This window comes from Oryzias latipes, chromosome 20, assembly GCF_053564925.1.
Source record: "Oryzias latipes strain Hd-rR chromosome 20, Olatipes_Hd-rR_3.1".
NCBI lineage: Eukaryota > Metazoa > Chordata > Actinopteri > Beloniformes > Adrianichthyidae > Oryzias > Oryzias latipes.
Genome location: NC_136256.1, coordinates 21,983,640 through 22,005,860, shown reverse-complemented (window position 1 = coordinate 22,005,860; position 22,221 = coordinate 21,983,640). Strand labels below are relative to the sequence as shown.

General features: G+C 38.8%; 1 protein-coding gene across 3 annotated transcripts in view; it reads left to right on the top strand.

The window, feature by feature from the left end:
* The window catches only part of drd3 (dopamine receptor D3), a 39,531-nt gene extending 19,317 nt beyond the window's left edge, over positions 1-20,214 (top strand). The window contains exons 4-8 of one of the 3 annotated variants that reach the window (XM_011488947.4): positions 2,687-2,823; positions 5,059-5,252; positions 9,345-9,410; positions 11,917-12,289; positions 13,035-20,214. In XM_011488947.4, the coding sequence (XP_011487249.1) occupies positions 2,687-2,823; positions 5,059-5,252; positions 9,345-9,410; positions 11,917-12,289; positions 13,035-13,090 (826 nt within the window). In that variant the 3' untranslated portion in view covers positions 13,091-20,214. Of the gene's footprint in view, positions 1-2,686; positions 2,824-5,058; positions 5,253-9,344; positions 9,411-11,916; positions 12,290-12,973 lie in introns of all 3 variants that reach the window. The other 2 variants (XM_011488946.4, XM_004081063.5) reach the window with 2 other exon arrangements.
* Positions 20,215-22,221: the final 2,007 nt, after the last annotated feature.

Here is a 22,221-nt window from a genome sequence, read left to right as displayed (position 1 = left end):
TGGTGTGTTTACATTATTTATTTGCTTATTTTTCTTCTTGTACTTCTGTTAATATTTCATATCTCCCTTTGGTCTTTGAACTTACGAGCAGCAGAGTTCAACTGTGCAGCAGAAGGGATAAAGTTTGACCTCAGAACCGCTGATGCTGTGGGATTTATTTATACAGGTTTAATGGAAAAGGGAGTTAGAGTGCAGCTAAAGATGAGGACTTTATGAGATTGGATGTGAATCAATGTTCCATTGGCACCAGGTTTAATTTCTAGTATAGAAGAACATGCTCATCTGATAGACTGATGAGATAAAGTTTTGAGAAAATTCATTTTTTTTACTTCTGCAGTGCTCTTTGCCTGCTTGCACCATGATTCTCTTGCAGAAAAAGCACAATAATAACAAAAAGTATTATTAATACAAAAGTTGTACTCTTTGTAGACCATCCAGTTTTGTTTTTTCAATTTCAGCAGCTCCAACAACAGCTCTGGTGCCCATGGAAAACATTTCATTTCAAAGACCCTCATCAAATTCATGAGTTGATTTGTCTAAACTTGCAAAATCATAAGAGTCTAATATTTTAGCTTAATGCAAAGTAAGAAAAAATGTCAATTAAAGAAAAAAGTTTATCGTAGCTTTTCCTATTTTCTTCCTTTTAAAATAAAATCCATCAAGTTTATTTTCGTTAGCTTTAACTTTTTGAAAAGTATTTCTTTTGATTTTTCCACAGATCATTCTTGATTTTCGGTTTGTGGTTTTCTACACCAGGCTGAAAAGTTCTCCATTATTGTACATAAAAAAACTTTTAGAATAAAAACAAAAGTGAAATGGGACAAGCTACAATGGTTTAGCTGCAATTTCTTTAACATGTTGAATAATGTTTAAAATTATAAATACATTCAACATTTTGAGGTGTCATAATCAATGTAAACATTTGTGGGGGGGGGTTACAATATATGATAAGATTACTTCAATCAAATGGACATACAAATAGCTAAATCTTCAGTTGGATCAATTCTAAAAACACCTTTTCTATTTGACGAATAGATTAAGGAGTCATTTTCAAGAAACCTTAATTTAGAACTAAAGTTAAAGAGCGATGTGTGTATCAGGTTATGGAAAGATCTTTAACCACAAATCAAAGATTTTAAACCAATAAACATATTACCGTTCTTTTAATTGTTAAAAATGTAACATTTTAAAAATGTGAACAAAAATAATTGTTTTTTGTTTTATGTATTTTGTACAATTATATTTTGCGTTTAAACTAAGTAATCCACATTTGTTGGTGTTCTCTGTGTTTTGTGTTTGTTTCTTTTTGTTTATTGTTGGCTTTATTGATTCTGTAAGGACAGAAAAAAGAAATTTTCTTCTTGCTATTTTCTTTCCATTGTGACAAAAAAGTTGTAGTTTTGTCTTTATATTTTTTTTTGTGGGTAATAAACAACAAATGAATCAATAGCTGTAATAGCTCTCTCTCAAGCCTAAATTATCTTTTGTTGATTTCAAAAAGTTTAGGAAATTGAATTTCTGTTTTTTTCTTTCTATTAAAGAAAAAAATGAGATGACAGCAGGAACCCAAGAATCACCTTCTTTCTTAACCATTTACCACCACTTCCTATCTGACAGCCGCCTCCCCAGTCCTCTTTTTAATCTTAATTCAGTTGAAAAGCTGTTTTCTTTTATGCAAAAACTAATTCACACCTGAATGATGAAATCCTTGTGAACCCTGTGGTTATCTGAGATGGATGGTTACACGAGCCAACAGCACCCCTGCTGCATCATTTGCTTGTGATGTTCAAAATTAATTGAGGCACTAGAGGCATTCCACGTCACTGCCAATGTGTAACATTCCTGCGTTACCTTCTTGATAACCTTGTTTATTCATAATCCCATCACAGCAACTGCTCCGCACAATAATACTCGACACATGTCGTCAGAGTCAAGGTGAATTCTTTGAAAAGCCCTTTTACCAAAGACAGATTTTCTCACTGAGCTGATGAGACTTGCTTTTTATTCTAAAATCAAAGTGTAACTTAGATTTGCACATCATCAGTAATCAATTATTCCAAACCCATCCATTGTTTTTATCTCTGATTTACCCAGAGAGCATTGTGGTAAGAGGGTAAGAGCAGAGTAAAGATGGGAGTATTTTTAGTGAACGCTGGTGTTTCTTCGGCTCCGGGTTCACTCTGCATTTAGCCCAGAGCTGCGCCAGAGTAATTATTCTGATGAGTATAAACAACTTTGGCAGTTATCTGGCTCTAAACAACATAGCATCCCATCCAGTTTGGGTTGAGCTTCAGCATAATTACTCCTTCTTCAGAGCCAATGCTGGACCCTGTTTTCCTGGGCTCATTATGCACTCTTGTCATATAGTGTGCTGATTAACTCTTAAATCAAAACCCTTCTAGGTTTATTTCTGAATAAGCAAATTGTTTCTGCATTAAAAAGCCTGCTGTGCCTCTCCATTGTCGGTCCTCATATCATCTGCGCTCTCAGCGGCGTATTTCTTGGCACCAAAAAGCCTGGTGTTTTTCACAGCTCTTCTCTGTCTCATTACTCTCATTAACTGTCCTGTATCAGCATTTATGTCTTCATTCAAGGTGATTCAAGGTCAACACCTGCATCTCGTGTGTGCACGCACATCCAAGGCCGTCCGGACACTAATCATTAATTACTGCATGTTTGTGTGCAGGTACACAGCAGTGGTAATGCCCGTCTTGTACAACACCACCCATTGCTCCAGAAAGAGAGTCTTCGCCATGATTGCCACGGTGTGGGTCCTGGCCTTTGCTGTCTCCTGTCCTCTGCTGTTTGGCTTCAACACCACAGGTCAGGTCAACAGCCACACTTGCAGTTTAACTCTTTGTCCAGATGTGTCAAAGTGAAACTGTGCAGGCAGCAAAATACAGTGACGCCCAAAACGCAGCATGTCGGGATTACAAGTTTTATGCTTGTCATTTAGGAGACACAAAACTGGGGTTTTGAATATGCTCTCTCTCTGTGAAAACATTGTCTGGATTTAGTGATTTTCTGAGCCTGAGAAAAGAACCCTAAGTGGTGTTATTGGCATGTTAAAGCATGTGATCTTACCTGGCGGGGAGGATTTAACCATTATAGTGTCATATTTTAAGCTGGTAATGATAAACAACCTAGAAAACCTGTACAGCTTATAAACTAAGTCACAATTTTAGATTTTTATGCAAAATAGCTTATTTGAAGAAGAAAACGTATAAAAGGTAATGTTTAGAAAACAGGAGTGATTTAGGAAAAGCTTATTTTAGATGTTTTAGCACATGCCCCCTCATTCTTTAGTTTTAAAACACAATTGTAGATCCCCGCTTTTTGCCAAAACCTTCTGCCCTACATTATGACGGTCACTCTGATCATATGGCTGCTTCTATTGGAAGCAATGGATGCAAAATGTGTTTTTATAACGTGCCCCAGTGTTATATTTTACTTGGAAAGTGAAGGGTGAAGCTTTTTTTTCACACCAGACTTATTAAGTGTTTTACATATTGCAGGAAATAAAGGTCTCTCTTACGAAGAATGCCAGTATATTAAATGAACTCTCCGAAGTTGTTAATGGATTGTCAGATTAGTGACGCATGGCCACATTAACATCATCATATGCCTTTGTGATGACTCTAAAGGCTTGAATTACATCCTCATCCTTCAGAAGTGTTTTGTGTACCGCAGCTTAAGAGTTTGCATCACGAGGCGGTGCTGCGTGTCTCATGACTCACAGAAATGATGGTCAACCATATTCAGATTGAAATTTATACTTTTCTGCCACTGTGGATTTATGTTGACCAAAAAAACTGTTTAGCCTTTGTTTTTGTAATATTGGAGGTTTTTTTTGTGTATGTAGACAAGGACGTGGTGCATGGAGAGTGATGTCCGCGTAAAACCAACATGAAGCCAGGGATCTGGGATTTCCCAGAAGAGCATTGTTTCTTATCTCATTGTTGAATAACCTGGTAATCTGCAGGTGGATGTTGTGGTTTGGCTAATTGGTTCATCCATGACAACTAATCTGCAGGTGATATTATCTCCTCAGTTGGTGTTGCATTAAGCAGCACCAGTTTTAACCAGTTAGCTTTGGGTATCTCATTTAACACGTTGTCAAGTGTGAGATTCTCACACAAATGTGAAAGCAGCAAGGGTATTTTTATTGATAGATAAAAGAAGAATGCATATGACTACATAAAAATGTGTGTTCTCTTTGTCTTGATGTTTTTGTTGCAGGATGTCTCTGGAATTAATACTAGTCTTTAAAAGTAAATGTTTTAAAATATAAAATGTTATATAAAAAATAACAATCAGAAGAAGAAGACAAAACCTGAAATATGACAGGCTTCTATTTTTGAGACAAAGGCTAAACTTAAAGAGGAATTTCTGCATCTACGTAATGATGAGAGTTTACCAAACTCACTGCAAAGCATTCAAAGTTAATCTTTCAATTTTGCTCACAATCAGTCAAAGACAATGACTTCTGATTGCAAAGATTCCTCTTTTAAATGTGTGCAGAGGCAAACAATGGAGAAAGATGGATTCAGGCCAGACCGGAAATATCTTATCTCTCTGTGAATAAAGTAGATTGAAAACAAGAAGACTGGAAGGACAGATGTGACAGAAAAATGACATGAATGAATCAAGAAAGTGATTGCGGTTTGGCGATGAACCACAAACAGACTTTAGTTTCTCTGGGAGTTATGTGGTATTGATCCACAGAGGAGCATACCTGAATTTGTTCATGTTGCTGACATTGATTGTGCTGCTCAGAGCTGAGGTCTGCAGCCTGCCAGCCTTTTTCATTTGCTGTACGAACAGCTTTGCTGGTGTACCTGGGAATTTAACTTGTGAATTTTGATTAAAACATGATTTCATATGGTTTTTAATCTTGAGTTCTAAATGGCTGTACTGTCAATCACAACTTGATTTCACACCTTAAGAACTGGATGATTCTGGATAAAGGTGAACAAATCACAGAATTCATGTTAAGTGATCAGATTTCACTTTCCTGTTAATCCCAAAATGCTATTTTGTCTTTTTCTTCTACCACAGACGACCCCATGGTGTGCTCCATCTCCAACCCCGACTTTGTCATCTACTCCTCTGTGGTGTCTTTTTACTTGCCATTTATTGTCACGCTGCTGGTCTACATCCGTATCTACGTCTTCCTGAGAATGAGGCGGAAGAGGATCGCCTTTGGACAGGCGAGAGGAAAAGTGCAGCCAGGTTCCACCCATCCTTCAGTGGTGAGCTCAAAAGTCTTTTCATCATAGACTCAGCTCCACTGAATTGCATAGTTTTTGCATATGTATTCAGATTTGTCCCTTTTTTTCAATTTTTTCTGAAACCTTTCTACTCCCCTTTTTTTGGTTTACCAAACATTCAGTCAATAAAAAGCCAGTCACCTAAGGCAGTTAAAGACCTCATGAAGGCTCAGGAAAAATAAATACCATATGAGTAAAGATATTAGAAAACCATATGAAAACAAATACATCATTTAAATTTACATTTGTAACAACTTCTTTTCCTAAAATTTTGTCTTTGTTGTTTTTATCCCTTTGATTCTTCAAGAAACTTTTCTTCTGACTTTTGATCTTGATAAAAAGATTTAAAGAGTCTCAAACTATAATTTATCATCAGTTTATAACTTAGCCTTCACTTTTCAAACAGATTTTGATACAGATATTGAACCAGAGATTCAATATTTATTTGAATTCATCTTTAAGGTATTGATATTGATCACTAAGTTTATATCTTTTTTTAAATCTTACTCTGGCTGATTTAATTCATTATTTGAAAAACAAACAGAGTTGGCAGAATAGATTTTTAATAAATAATTGGTTTATTACCAATTCAATCCTTCCAATTCAATTATTAAAACATAGGAATGGACCAGCTCCAAATGAGTACTTTTGGCATCTTATACTTTTCACCTAGTAACGTTTTCCCTAAGAGTAATTTCAGATATCTGTTGTGGCTATTATCTTTTCTCTAACTCTAAATTTTAGTCACACTCTCAGCGTTTGCACGTCTCAAGAGGAAAGCCCCTCCCTTAAAGCCTGATAGCTTAAATGCAGAGTGCATCAAGAGGGACAGACAACAGCGTTGCTGTCAGAAATACAATTAGCAACTTTTTAGAAATCAATTTCAGATAAAAAGGTTCAAAAGCAATGTCAGGAGAATCTTTGGAATATGAAATTAATTGGGCGGCATCAGACAATTTTTAGCAAGACTGCTCTGCAGATTTACTATGGACTGTCTTCAGATAAACACATCCCAGAGATGAAGTATTAATGTGTGACTCTGCTAATGAGCAGTGGACACGCCTGTCTTTATGCATGAATGTCTCTATGATTAAAATAGCTTGTCAAGATAAAAACAGTGGGTTTAATCAATAAGGAGGGGATGCAGCAGGAATTTGTTTTAAAATAAATCATTTCTACTCGGGGGGAAAAAGTAAAACGAAGGGAGGCGGAGGGAGAAACACTGATTAACTTGTTGCTGTTGGAAGTTCACTAGATGTAGAATGAACAGCCATTCATGCTGATGTGTTAGACACAGAAAGATCTGCCAAGCTTGAAGATCTAAGATCATTTGACAAGCACAGAAGTCAAATGCCCTTGTGGGCTTTTCCCAAGGTTAACTGTTTTAGTTATACAGTGGTAAGCTACATAAAAGGTTTCTTCATTCAAAAAAATACCTTTTATTTCTTGATCCATGATTAAACTGTGTTTTTATTTTTTTAACTGATTTAACATGTTCAACTGCAAACTTACTGCTAACATAAAACATATCTATTAAAGGCCCACTGTAAGAAAATGTGTGTGTTTGGTGATTTTTGTTTAAAATGTCAAAATAATCATTAAAATACCACGAGGAACGCTTTTAGAACAGATCAAAAGATGATCGGAGACAAACTTTTTTGTGAAAGGATTCTAAAAAATTAGCAACTGTCAAAAACAGGTTGTAGCGCGATGTAAGCAGTCTGTCAGGATACATTTTAAAGTCATTTGGTTTTCTTTCTCAGCTCAGTGGCAGACTGTTTAAATGTCCACCTCTGAGTCTGAGAGGTCATGGGATCAAATCCAAAGGCAGGCCTTACTAAAAACTAAAAAATGGGACCCAATGCCTCCCTGATTGACACTTATCATAAAAGGGATTTGGGACTCGAATCACCAAATAGTTCCTGAGCACTGCTTCCCTAGGTGATGGGTCAAAAGCAGAGGAAAAAATTTGCACACCCAGGTTTGTAACAATTGTGGGGAATAACCTTTTACTTACATTTTGCATCAAAGTGGATTATCTAAGGATATAAGCTCCAAACAGCCAGATGTGAACATGCTCTTACTTGCAGCTAACAGATAATAGACTGGTGTCAGAACACACCATGGATCTCACTGTGCCTTGTTTGCTTTTCTCATGGTTGTTGTTAAATTGGAATTTTTATTTAGCTTGGTATATGTGTGTTGAAAAAGATCTCAGCAGGATACACACCTGCAGGAAAATGTATATGGAAAGTATAGACTTTAATTTACAGGCTGAATGTAATCATTCATTTTATCATTTTTACTGCCTTTGTCACATCTTATGGCAGGTTTTAGAATGAAAAAATACTTATTTACGAAACTCTGTGTCTTTTTTGCTATAAATGGGATTTGCATTGTCAGAAAATATTAGAACTGACACATACATTTCAAATAAAAGCATATTACATTTTCAAATAAAAACAATTGAAAATGGTTTAAAGCATCAGTCCAAGAACAAGAGTGATGATTTAATCTAGTTCTCTACAACCCAGACTTATTATTCCACAGCATTATCACAATGAACTCAAAATACAAGTACACTCTTTGACAGTTAAACATAATTGATTGTTTTCTAAATCACAAAGATCTTCTGCATATCCATCATCAGAACCCGCTCAACCCCTTTTGGAGTCACTGGGTTGCTGGAGCCTGTCCTGGCTACTGTTGGGCAACAGCGGGATATGCCCTGAACAGGTTGCCAGTGTGTTGCAGGACCATACACTCACAATTCACACCTAGGAGCTATTTAGAATAATAATTTAGAACCTGTGAAGCATATTTTTGGACCATGGGAGGAAACTGGAGTGCCTGGAGAAATCCCATGCGTGCACAAGAAGAACAAGCATACTTCATGCAGAAGGGTCCCAGCTGAGATTTGAAGCAGAGTCATTTTGATGTGAGGCAAGAGCGCTAACCACTACACACCACCTTGCAACTCGTCTCGAAGCGGTTGAGATTAATAGTGAGAAATTAAAACAGGAATAGTAAAACATGATCACAAAAAAATCATTCACTGATGTCAGCATGCTCCCTTCACTAATTGTGATGATAAATACGATAGAGTAAAATCCAGTTAAAAGTGTGAGTGTCATCACAACCTGATAATTCTCGACTGTCACACTATTTTCTGTTTTCTTTATCATGTCTCCATGCAAATATGCTGAAAGTCCTTTCATGTATCAGATATGGCTGACAGCTGATGGAGAAGGCTTTAATGGCTTTTGGTACCGATACGTGACAATTTTGTGGAACTGAGTTTTTACAGTTGATGCAAATTAAAAATTTGTTCTCAACCAACAAGCTCCTTGTTCTTTGATTGTAGCCATCATCTCTCTGGTGATTGTCCCAGTTCCATCTATCATGTAATTGATGGCTTTGTCTGCCTAACCATGGGTGAGGAGACACAAGGTCATCGGCTGCGCATCTGGATCTACACTATTTTTGAAATACAGTGGGTAAAAATACCCTGTTAATTAATTCTATTCAGCAGCCTGATCAGTTTTGGCACGTCCAGACGCTTTCCGTTAAACGCAGCTTCAGTCACTGCAGTTCACTTTTCCTCCCTTGATGGCCATACATATGTCAGGCCTGCTGTTTAACACTGGGTCACAAATGATTGACTGTAATTTTGATGTCAACTCTGAGATCCCAAAGTGCAAAGTGAGAGCAATGATGAATTGTTGTTTTGAATTACCATAATAGAATCGTGACTCTGTGAAGCGAAAGTACGTCTGAAAAGAAGGAGCCCTGTGTTTTTTTGTGCCACAAAAGAAGCCCAATTTCTAATTGAATTGCACATCCTGGGTGATGAGGGTGGCAGCAGACATTACTGACCTGAAAGATAATTTTTTTTGGTTTCATTTTGCCAGAAGCATCCAGCAAAATATTAGATTTTTAATAAAAATTGATGAGTTTTTTGTTTAAAAAAATCTATTTTGCCTGAAGATTGATAATGTCAGAGCTGTCCGGGGTTATCAGGGATTTATTTTGAAAGGGTTTTCCATCTTCAATTTACTTTTTTTGTCCCCTCAGGAAACCTGTTTACAAGAGGAGACACCCAAGGCAAAGCAGGACTTATCTCCTATCAGGATTAAAGTGGTGGGTGCTGCTTTAATCATAAATTGAATGCATACATCCCCATCAAAGATACATTTAAATGTATGCATATATCTCTAGCAATATGTTTATTTTTAATCTTGAGTGCAGGATTGTCTGGAGCCTTTTCATGTTTTCTGTTTTGGTGTCTTTTTGGTTTTTTCATTCCACTGAGTGATCTCAACCCTGTGGTTTGTGTGCAAGCGGGACATCAGGAGGCTGAAGGGCAGGTTTTTGCTTTACATCACCCGGACACTTGAGCAGAGTCTATGGATGACGCACTGCGCCACCTGCATAACCCACAGACCACTTCGAGGCAGAGGAAATAACAATCTGTAATTTACCTCTGAGGAAAATATGTGATGAGTAAGAAAGTATGAATATTCATGTTTGTAGCCACTGTGGAAGCACTTCACAAGACTTACAACTCATTAATGGATGATATTAGTCATGACGGAAACGGCTCATTGAAGCTGCTGAGTTTGGAGGTTAAGAAATCGATTATATGCTGTTATCAGAGCTAAATGAATGAGCTAGCAAAATAAAAAACTACATTCAGTAACACAAATAGTCTTGACTCCCTGAGGTGGGCTGACTGCTCAAGTAAAACTTCCATTTGAAAACAGAATTGAGGCGCTTTTGGTCGATGTTAACAGCACTCTACATGAATCAGAGCATTTCTGCCTGTACACAGTTCTGCCACCAAGACCCTAACAGACCCTAAAAACAGAAATTATAAGTGTTGATTGAAAACATACCCCCATGCTGCTCAGGCACAGAGGAAAAACAGAAAAAAAGAAAAACCAAAATAATGATAAATTACTTTTTGCATCTTTTTATTTGTCCTTGTAACTAATGTTTATGGTGTGGTGTGTATAAGTAATGTTTTTATCTTGGTATTTTATTCTTATTTTTTAAATTAGCTTATTTTTTATTAAATATTGTAATTTTTCGTATACTGCTTCTTAACTTGGGTATTGTTAACACTGCTTTTTTAATGTCGTGGGTCTGTGTACTCCTTTTTTATTGATTGGACTATGAGTCTGTAATAAATTCGATCTATCTTTCTATCTGTCTATCTATCTATCTATCTATCTATCTGTCTGTCTGTCTGTCTGTCTGTCTGTCTGTCTGTCTGTCTGTCTGTCTGTCTGTCTGTCTGTCTGTCTGTCTGTCTGTCTGTCTGTCTGTCTGTCTGTCTGTCTGTCTGTCTGTCTGTCTGTCTGTCTGTCTGTCTATCTGTCTGTCTGTCTGTCTGTCTGTCTGTCTGTCTGTCTGTCTGTCTGTCTGTCTGTCTGTCTGTCTGTCTGTCTGTCTGTCTGTCTGTCTGTCTGTCTAAATCAAATTAAAAAAGCCAAACTCAAAGCACTGATCCTCACAAACTGAGTCAAATAATTAAAAAAAAACACCTAGATCCACATGTTACACACAATAAAACACATAGGTTATTGATAACTGAATATGTTTAAGCCTAAAATAGTAGAATGGAGAAAGTGTAACAAAGAGAAAGAGTTTTTTTTTAATTCAAAACCAGAAAAGCTTATCACTAGAAAACTGTTCAGTCAAAAAGAAAATCTGAGCAAAAATGTCAGACAAAATCTTGAAAAGACTCAAAATATTTTTGACAGCCTGGAATGGTTATTGATTAGCTCATAAAAAATAGTAATATAAAAATGTTCTTTTGTTGAATAGCTTTTTTGTTTTGAGGCAAAACACATCTCACTTTCTCTGACCAACTTCTGCACCTTGGTTTTCTGGGTAGTCCATTTGTGTTCACACTAAAGTACACATCAGCCATCCCGAGACTTGTTATTTGAGATGGACTAGAGTGTGCTTGAGTTCTACCAAAATAACAGAATATTGAAACCTACTCTGGGCTGAACACACACTTCTGGTGTAAGGTCAAGATTCATTAAAGTTGTACAGTGTGTTCCGTGCTCAGGAAGATACGGTACTTTAACACATTATCTGGTTTGTGTTGAAATTTGATTTTACTTGTTGCATCTACAATCTCACAAATTTCTCATAAATGGAACACAAACCTCAAACCCAAGTCTGTTCCAGTTGTAGTCTATTATTAATTAAAGACCCAATTCAATGAAAACTGTGTTTTTAACATTCTCATGGTGGAGGACATGTATTGAGAAATGTAAGTTCAAAACAGCATTTCTGAGTATATCTTTATTCACACCATTGTTAATTTGAAGCAGGTGAAAAAATGCAGCTTTAAAAAGAGCCTGTTTGTGATGGAGAAAATACTTCTGGGCTGGCCACAAGCTCCCTGCTCTGCAACGAGCAGGGGAAGCGAGACGGGGTTGCTACCCTCCAATGGTCCCGCCATAATAAACTACCGCCGCTCTGGAGAAACTGTCATAGATTTTTTTTTAGCTAAAAAAACACTTAAAAAGTAGCTCAAAAGATGATTGGAGTGGGTCCTTAAGCGATCTGATGGTATTCTGTTAGTTTTGTGGACCTGGATGGTCTAACTGTTGGCATCTTGTCCCTTTAGCAGAGTGTAGAATCATCAGGAACTTCAAAGCCAAGTCTGCTCTCAGGCTGCCTGTGGCGCAAACGGCCCAAAACTGGACCGGCACAGAACTCAGGGCTGCCACCCGTGGACATGCAGAACTACTGCAGCATCAGCCATGCCTCCTGTGGCCGGACTGAGTTTGACCTGGAGCAGGGGCAGGTGGAGCAGGACGCATCGGACAGCAACCAACTTGAACTCCCTCCGATCAGGATGAACTGTGAAGTGAAGGAACTGTCAAACGGAAGAACACATACGTCACTGCGGCCGATATCTCACTCTCAGAACAACCCACGATTCAGGAGCATGCACGCGAGGGAGAAAAAAGCTACTCAGATGTTGGCGATTGTGCTCGGTGAGTGGATATTGCCACAAGGGAATTAAGCTGAGGGAGAGTAAATGTCACAGAAACACAACACAGACAAATTTATGGAAGAAAGGCGACAGTAGCTCAATCTGCCTTAAGCCTCTTACAAATAAACATTTCTTCCTCGTACCTGCTTATGGGTTCTTTCATCTTCTATCTGGTCATCACAGCAACTCTGCAGTTTCTTAATCTGTGTGCATTCGCTGCAAATCTGCAGACGATCAGTAAGTATAGCTGAACGGAAAAATTACTTTCTACTGGATTTACAAGTCTATGGTGGATGTCATTAAAACCCTGACAATGCTTCCATATTCTCCAATTACCAGACAGGTCGTATCACACGTAGATCTACAGATAAAAATAGTGATTGAGTGTGTCTTATTGCATTTACATTTGCACGTTCTTTACAGCAATCTTTATTACGATTTTAATACAAATTGAAGCAGTTTCTTGAAGTCTTACTTTGACCATAATTAATAACTTCTTTTTCTCTCCTCCCTGTCTTTTCCCCCCTTTCTTCTTCCCATTTTAAAACCTCAAAACCTGCCCCGATAAAAACTCTCCCCCGCCGTTTTATTTATTTCTATCCCCACTGTCCCCATGCTCACCACTCTGTCCTACCTGCACCCTCTAATCCCTTCTGTCCTTTCTTCTGCTGTCTGCCTGCTTCAGGGGTGTTTCTCATCTGCTGGCTACCTTTTTTTGTGACTCACATTCTGAACACTCACTGCAGGACGTGCCAGATACCTCCCGCCCTCTACGGGGCGTTCACCTGGCTGGGCTACGTGAACAGCGCCCTCAACCCTGTCATCTACACCACCTTCAACATCGAGTTCAGGCGGGCCTTCATCAAGATTCTCAGCTGCTGAGGAGGAAAAAAACGTGACAGCAGATTAAAATGGAAATAAGGTGTCACGCTCTTGCAATAACTCAGGCGTGGTGCCCTTTGTTAACAGTGACCCTGGATGTATGGCGCCAAGCGGCAAGATAATGTGGGCGGACCAAAATTTGAGGTTCATAACACCTGCTTACTTCCTACTTTAGCGAAGAAACTTTTTCTGGCTCCACATCAGGGCTGCTATTCCATTAAAACAGTATTACTCCTCTAACCAGAGTCACATTTTCACATTCAGAAAGTCTTAACAATAGCAGAGGACTTGGGCTTTCTTTTGATTATGTCTTGTAAAGTATGAGTTCAGGTCAATATGAGTTTAAAAAGCTTCTTTGGACGCCAAATGGAGTTTTAAGGCTGATAAATGGATGTGCAGGCCAATTCATTGAAGGGCCTGGACCTCTACAAAGTGTGGATTAACTCATGTTATTCTCCTCAGCCCCCCCCCCCCCCCCCCCCCCCCCCCCCCCAGCCCCACTCTCTTCCAGAATAACATGACCTTCAGCTACACACCAGCACATGCACAGTTCAGAACTCACAGCTGTATGTTTTAGACTCGCTGAAAGGACCGAACCGTCCACCATCAAAGACTTGCACCATTTTTGAGAACACTTATCGATCTGGAAGGCTTTGTTCAAGGCTCAGTGTGTATTCATTGCGATCAAAAACGTGTGGTGTTTAATGTGAAAACACTTTCACTGTTTTTTCAAGCGGACCATCTTTAATGACGATCCTCCCTGCAGTTTGGAGCTGCTTGTTACCGAAGGAGAAAAATCTTTACAAATCAAACAGGGTTGTAAATTGTGTGGCAGGCCGGTCTGTCGTGAGCCAAATATTCACAGCACTGTGTTCGAATAAAGCAAAAAAAGAAAATGGGTTTTTGCACCTGCGCATTTTTATTGGCCTTTATTAAAGGTACCATCCTTTGCATTTTCCCCTAATAGGATGGTTTTCTCAGACGACAACAGAAAAGAAAAATGAACATGATACCAAGAAAATGGATGAATCAGACGCGAAAGCAGAAAATGAGATAAGGGAATGATAGCTGAGCTGAGAAGAACCACGTTAAAGAAAAGCAGAGGGAGCGAGGATTAAACTGGACTGTGGGAGGAAATAAAATTGGAGATGGATTGCGGACAGTTGCAGGAATGAAGAAAATAGGGGTGGTGGGGTGACGTTCGCTCTTAGCCGATATCTCGGGCTCCTTATTTCTGAGAGGGATAAACACCTGCTCCCCAAACCCGTTCTCCCTCTGCTTCAAGCCTGATTCTCCTGAAAAGTGCTTATGCCTGTACATGCTTTTGTTTACGGATGCACAATCTCACATACCGGTTATGATCTTCCTAACGCAAACATCAATGATGCATCCCACTGATTTACGGTTTTCTCTTGTTAAGAACCGTCAGTTGGAATCAATATACATAATTCAGGGCAGGAGCCCAGACGACGGCGTAATTTCAGTGGTGAAGCAAAGCTAGAATGAGATTGCACTTTGAATCTAATTCTATTTAATCAAACTGGATTTATGGAGTAAATGTTTAAAGGAGGAGCTTTACCTGCTCAAAACATGAAATAATGACCTTTCCTTCTTTAAAAACTTCCTTCTGCAGAACAAATGCATCTTCAAATATTACAGCACTGCAAGAACAATCAGTTACATGAGTGTGTACACTTTCAGTCATGCTTAAACTGCTTCATAAAATGTTATTTTAGGATCCTTTATGGGGTCACTAAAAGCTAAGAAAGTTAAGCCCTTTGGGTTCATGTTTTTTGCTCATCCAATTTCATGGCAATCTGTTTTTACATTGAGTGATGTCTTGTATGGTGACATTATGTCCTGAAGGCGGTGCAGGCTTGCAAAGCGTAGAAGAGAAGGGATCCAAATCTGGCTTTCTGATCCTCACACTTCAGAAACTTTTAAAGAAGTATGTGCATTTTATCTTGCTTTAAGGAGTGTCAATGAAATTCAATAAATTCTTCTCCTTAAATATGGACAGGATTAGTGGTAAAACATTTGTTGTTGGGTTTTTTTTGTGGGAGACTGGGGGGAAATTGATAGCTACGATAAAGTGTTTTGGTAAAAATGACAGTTTCCAACAGTTTGTGTCTGATGAACATGCAGGGTCAGTCTTAGGTTCCGGCCGTGTTCAAAGTCCTTGCTGCTGAACTCCTGCCGGGTTTTGTAAAAGCCTTGTGGAGCTGCACGGTGGGGGGCCGTGGATCTGCAGTCTTTAATTTGTACTTCTGTGCACACTCAGCTCTCTGGTGGTGCTTCATGCCATCCAATGAAGCTTTTTTGCTCAGATCTTCCTTTGTAGTTTCTCTGTAAGAACCCCCATGCGCACACACAAAAAGCAGCCAAGATGTGGATGAAGGAGGACTCCAGTTAAGTGAATCTGATAAATTACGTGATAAAACCCCAAAAAATAAAAGCTAGTCTTCATGCAACGTGTCAGTCAGTGTTGGTATAGTATTTCCTATTTAGGTTTGATTTAAAAAAAGTTAAAAGATTTTAGGAGCCAAGAAGGATTGACAGTTTGACCCATTCGGTTTACTAAACATGAAGTAGAAACAGAAATTTTGTCAAAGTTTCGTCAGGGTCAGAGTTTAACACTGTCACAACCTCTTTTGTCGTATCCAGTCACACAATTGAGTAGATTTGACTGTAACTGTAGCAAACTGACTGGAGTCCTTTTTCCAGGAGCTTTAAGGCTGTAGAGCTTAAATAGCCCTGAAGTGCAAATCGCACCAACAAATCACTCAAAGGTTTAAAGATCACAAAAACAATTAAAAAGCAAAACAAATAATAAAAAATCATGAAATGTCAGAAATAAAACAAAACTCCAGAACCCATAAAAAAATAAAAATAAATAGGCATTTTGGAAAACAAAAGTAACTTCCAGATATCAATATGAAACAAAAGAAAAAAATCTAATAAGAAATCTTTTCTGGTTTCTTGTTGAGTTTCTTTTGTAACATTTCATTTTGATTTCTGGAAATTACTTTTGTTTCCTTGTTTTTTTCTTTTCTTTTTCGTTTCTGGAATTTCGTTTTAATTTCTAAAAGGTTTCACAAAATTTGTGAAAAAATGCATTTAAATTTTTTTTTATAAACCATCCACATTTTCTTCCTTAGAACACAGTGAAATCATAAATATTTTTGGGAAAATGTTCCTATTTATTAGATTTTTACTTTGTGAAATTGGTGATGTCTTATTTACCATTAAAAAAGTGGTGAGCATGGTGTCCATATTGCTTTTAAAACCCAGGGCACTAGATGGTCCTGCACTATAATGTCTTAATAGTTAACAATTAGGGAGGAAAGATTTCATTCCAAAATGATAAAAAGCGGTAGATCTCTTTGGGAGGAGGACCAACCATGAAGTTGAAACTGGAGAAATGTAATTCAGCTGTTATGAAATAAACACAAATTCTGTTATATAAATGCATGATGGATTAATTAAACAATCCAAGTAGAAATGTATCCAAAAAAGAGCAACGATCTTTAATCTCTTTCCCCCACACTTTACTTTTTTAAAAGTGCATTGTGTTTTTTTCTTGGCTGTCCCTTTTTTAAGGATAAATTCAAATGTCATGTAACAAAACTTTAATGCTGGAGGATCTGCTCCTCCATAACAGTTTTTCCCAATAAGTACTTCTTCTCCCCTTGTGAGTGCACCATAATATCCAAAGAACACTACACAGCACTTACATTTTGATTAGATGCTCTGTGCTGCACTCATTTAGCAATATAAATACATCCTTGCCATATAGTTTATGAGTACTCAAGTGATAAAACATTTTCCAAAGCATCCTAATCACTAAAGTTTAACAGGAAAGTAGAACTGTCAGCGCATTTGCAAAACTTCCTGATTGCAAAATGATGCAGCTGAAAACTTTCACAAGAGCAAAATCTAAATAATAACTGCAGATATTCATGATGTATTAAAGTTAATATTGAACATTGCTATGTTTGCAAAAAAAAAAAAAGCTTTAAAAACATAGATTTATTCCAATTTGTTTTTTAACTAAAAGATCAATTTCTCTTTGCGCAAGCACATAGAACTGTTCAGGTATTGAGATTTAAAAGCAGATAAATGTCAGAGCATGTATGAAGGGATACACTATAGGTTAAGGGGGTTACTTGCAATGCATTTTGAAAAAATTGGGGGAAAACGTAACTACTTTGTGTGAAAGCCTGCTTTACACATTAAAAATCATTATTTCCTTTTTTGACATCTTTATCCTTCATCTGTGTACCTTTATGCAGCTGTCATACTTTATTAATTGTGGTTGTTAAGGATTAAGTTGCAGAAATGGAAATAAAACATAAAAACAATTTTAAAAGGTCAAAGAAATGAATACAAATGTGAAAAATGAAAACTTCTAGAACATTATAAAAGAAAAAACAATTAAGACAGAAGGATCTGAGATGACAAAAAAACTTGGAGCTCAGTATGCTGAGAAAACTAAAACAAATATGATCATTGTTGGAGAGAGAACAGAAAGGCAGGAGAACACAGGAATGATTGAGTCTTATATTACCCCAAAAATTCAAAAAAGAAGCAAATCGAAATGTAAACACTGGGCCTATAAAAGAGCTCAACATTGCATAACTGTACTTGAAAATAGGAACAACTCAGACCAAAAATTAATTAACCTAACACACAGAGAGATATAACAGAGTTTATATACGGTTTAATCAAACCACCTGAAACACAATGGGGGAAGCAAAGGCAACCAAATGACAACCCAACAACCCTTCTGCCACACTTTTTGCTTCCTGAAGACGAGCACATATGGAAGTAGCATTTGCATATTTTTCTGAATGTTTCAGAAGGAAATGTGTGCTTTTTTGAGGGATGCTCCTTGGTGATTGACTACGTGAACAGTGCTTTAGAAAGCAACAGCACAGGCTGGTGTGTTTCTTTATTCAGGATCCAGCTATGCAGTGTTCTCACCGCTACCCCATCCTTGGGTCCCTTTAGCTGCCCTGGGTCAGGATTTTAGTTGACAGGCAGTTGCAAGATTTCATTATGAAGGCATGATGACAGATGAAGATCATGATTACTGTCACATACCTTGAAAAGCCCCTGTCCCATCCTCCCATCAATGTTTCATGGCAGCATGGTAATAATCATCCACCCCCTTCCTCCCTTGTGAGGCTGTAAGATCATACCACTCTCGTATCTGTACAACGAATATATAATTACCTGTAGTCAGCATTTTATTTTACTTCAGATCAATATATCCCAGAGCATTTATTAAGAGTCACAGCTTTGTTTTTTTATGCACAGAGATACAGATTATTTTAAAACTGCATGGAGTCTGCTAAAATAGCTGCATCATGCATGATAAATTTAAATTATTTTATTGGGAGTTGGAGGATGACCAGAGGAGGGAAAGACAAATGTTGTGATAACCCCATGGTTTCATCATATCTCTGGATTTCCCACATACCCAACTTGTTAGCTTGCTAATGTGTTGGCCTCGGTGAGATGCACCACTGTGCGTAGTGATTAGGGTAGGCTGGGTCAGTTAACAGAGCTGATCCAGCTTGGCACTGTCCAATTATCTCTTAAACTCTAACTCATTTACACAAACTCTCAGGTTCAAGGATCATTTGAAGAAGCACAGATGGAGAAACTCACTAGCACTTCTTCTCCTAGTCTGTTTTCAACCTGTGGAGTCACCAAAACCTTATCAGCACTCATTAAGAATCAGTCGACATGAAAAATACTCTACAAAAAACTCATTTTATAGAAGCTTTTTCTTAGAGTACCACATCCAGAAACAAAACCATCTAAACTCATTAAAACTACTTAGGCATTTTTTTGCAACACAATATTAAACAGTTAGAACAGAAACTTGCTGAACCATTGTGGTCTGGAATATTTAAGAGGAAGATGAGGAAACTGTGGACAGCAGAAAAATCACAACATTGACAGGATTTCTGTAAAGAAATACGTAGCAATTACTATTTACCTGTGAAAAAAACTGAAAAAGATGATAAACCATCAAGTTGATTGTCAAAGAAGTTGTAAAATCTGATCTGTGGGATGGAGTGAAAAAACGAAAAATACAAAAAAATGACCCTCTCACCCTTCCACGGGTGGTTTCTTACCCAAGCTCGGGTCCTCTACCAGAGGCCTGGGGGACCTGAAGCAGAACATCAATGTGGGACCTTTCTGTGTGGAGTTTGCATGTTCTCCCCATGTATGCGTGGGTTTTCTCCGGGGACTCCGGCTTCCTACCACTGTCCAAAAACATGCTACATCGGTTTATTGGTCAACCTAAATTGTCCCTAGGTGTGAATGTGAGAGTGCATGGGTGTGTGATTGCGGACACTCTATATACAGTGATCCCTTGCTATATCACGGTTTACTTTTCACGGTTTCGCTACTTCACGGATTTGCATCCTGCATTGTGTTCTGCATTCTGATTGGCTAAAAGTCACTCAGCGAGTAGCTCAAGAATGGGACCCTTTGATGAGCCGTTCATTACAGTTCTCCAACATAATCGATGGTGGCATGTCGGTGTATAAGGATCTTATAGCAAAGAAGAAAAAAGAGCGACAACAACTGCCTATCAATGTGTTCCTCTCCCGAACAAACACACCTCCAGCTGCACCGCGGGCTTCAGAAGGAAAAAACGCTGCAGAGGATGCAGCGGCTCAGTATGAAGAGCAGTGAAAAAGAAGACCGGAGTCACTATCTGTCCCACTGTACTTTTTTATTTTTTTCATAATCATTTTAAATTTTCTTCCGTTTAATCCACTCGGGTCGCGGTGGGTGGGGCTAATCTCCGCAATTTAAAGCCTTCTGTTCTTATCGATGATTGAAATTATTATTTGACAGCACACTACAGAAGTTATTTGTTGAAAAACGTTTCTAAAGTACTTTTATTTGTTAAAAAAACAATTGATTTAGCCTGTTAAATGGTTTGTTCTTTCTTTTCAATGTATAATAGTGTATTTCATTGTATAATAATTGTAAAAAAAATAAAGGTTTCTACTTCACGGATTTTGCTTATCACGGGTTCTATTTGGAACGTAACCCCCGCGATAATCAAGGGATCACTGTATACTATATATACTATATCTATACTCCATATAGATATAGATATATACTGTATATATACGTATATATATATATATATATATATATATATATATATATATATATATATATATATATATATATATATATAAAAATGCCCCTCTCACCCTCCCCGGGTGGTTTCTCCTCCAAGCTCGGGTCCTCTACCAGAGGCCTGGGAGCTTGAGGGTCCTGCGCAGTATCTTAGCTGTTCCTAGCACTGCGCTTTTCTGGACTGAGAGGTCTGAGGTCTTTCCAGGTATCTGTTGTAGCCACTCCTCCAGCTTGGGGGTTACTGCCCCAAGTGCTCCAATTACCACAGGCACCACTGTCACCTTTACTTTCCATGCTTTCTCCAGTTCTTCTCTGAGTCCCTGGTATTTCTCCAGTTTCTCGTGTTCCTTCTTCCTGATGTTCCCATCGCTTGGCACTGCCACATCCACCACAATGGCTTTCCTCTGTTCTTTATCCACCACTACAATGTCTGGTTGGTTCTCCATTACCATCCTATCAGTCTGGATCTGGAAGTCCCACAGGATCTTTGCCTTCTCATTCTCTACCACCTTCGGAGGTGTTTCCCATTTTGACCTTGGGGTTTCCAGTTCATATTCTGCACACATGTTCCTGTATATTATTCCAGCCACTTGATTGTGGCGCTCCATGTATGCTTTCCCTGCCAGCATCTTACACCCTGCAGTTATGTGCTGGATTGTTTCAGGCGCTTCTTTGCACAGCCTACACCTTGGGTCTTGTCTGGTGTGGTAGATCTGAGCCTCTATTGCTCTGGTGCTCAGGGCTTGTTCCTGGGCTGCCAGGATGAGCGCTTCGGTGCTCTCCTGTAGGCCAGCCCTTTCTAGCCATTGGTAGGACTTCTTGATATCAGCCACTTCAGTTATGGTCCGGTGGTACATCCCATGCAGGGGTTTGTCCTCCCATGAGGATCTGTCCTCCAGCACTGTATCCTCTGCTCTCCATTGCCTGAGACATTCACTGAGAACACTGTCAGTTGGGGCCTTGAGCTTGATGTATTCATGGATCTTGGATGTTTCATCCTGGATAGTGGCTTCTACGCTCACTAGTCCTCGGCCTCCTTCCTTGCGGCTAGCATACAGTCTCAGGGTGCTGGATTTGGGATGGAACCCTCCATGCATGGTGAGGAGCTTTCGTGTTTTAACATCCGTGGTCTGTATCTCTTCCTTTGGCCATCTTATTATTCCTGCAGGGTATCTGATAACGGGCAGTGCGTAGCTGTTTATTGCCCGGGTCTTATTTTTGCCATTGAGCTGGCTTCTCAGGACTTGCCTTACTCGTTGGAGGTATTTAGCTGTTGCAGCTTTCCTTGTTGCCTGCTCCAGGTTGCCATTTGCCTGTGGAATTCCAAGGTACTTGTAACTGTCCTTGATGTCTGCTATTGTTCCTTCTGGGAGTGAGACCCCTCCTGTGTGGACTACCTTGCCTCTCTTTGTCACCATCCGGCTGCATTTCTCGAGCCCGAATGACATCCCAATGTCAGTACTGTAGATCCTGGTGGTGTGGATCAGGGAGTCAATGTCACGCTCGCTCTTAGCATATAGCTTGATGTCATCCATGTAGAGGAGGTGACTGATGTTGGCCCCATTTCTGAGTCGGTATCCATAGCCAGTCTTGGTGATTATTTGACTGAGGGGGTTCAGACCTATGCAGAACAGCAGTGGGGACAGAGCATCACCTAGGTATATCCCACATTTGATGGACACTTGTGCAAGTGGCTTTCCATTGGCTTCAAGGGTGGTTTTGCACAGCTTCATTGAGTTTCCTATGAAGGCTCTTAGAGTCCTGTTGATGTTGTACAGCTCCAAGCATTCAGTGATCCATGTGTGTGGCATTGAGTCATAGGCCTTCTTGTAATCAATCCAGGCTGTGCACAGGTTGGTGTGTCGTGACTTGCAGTCT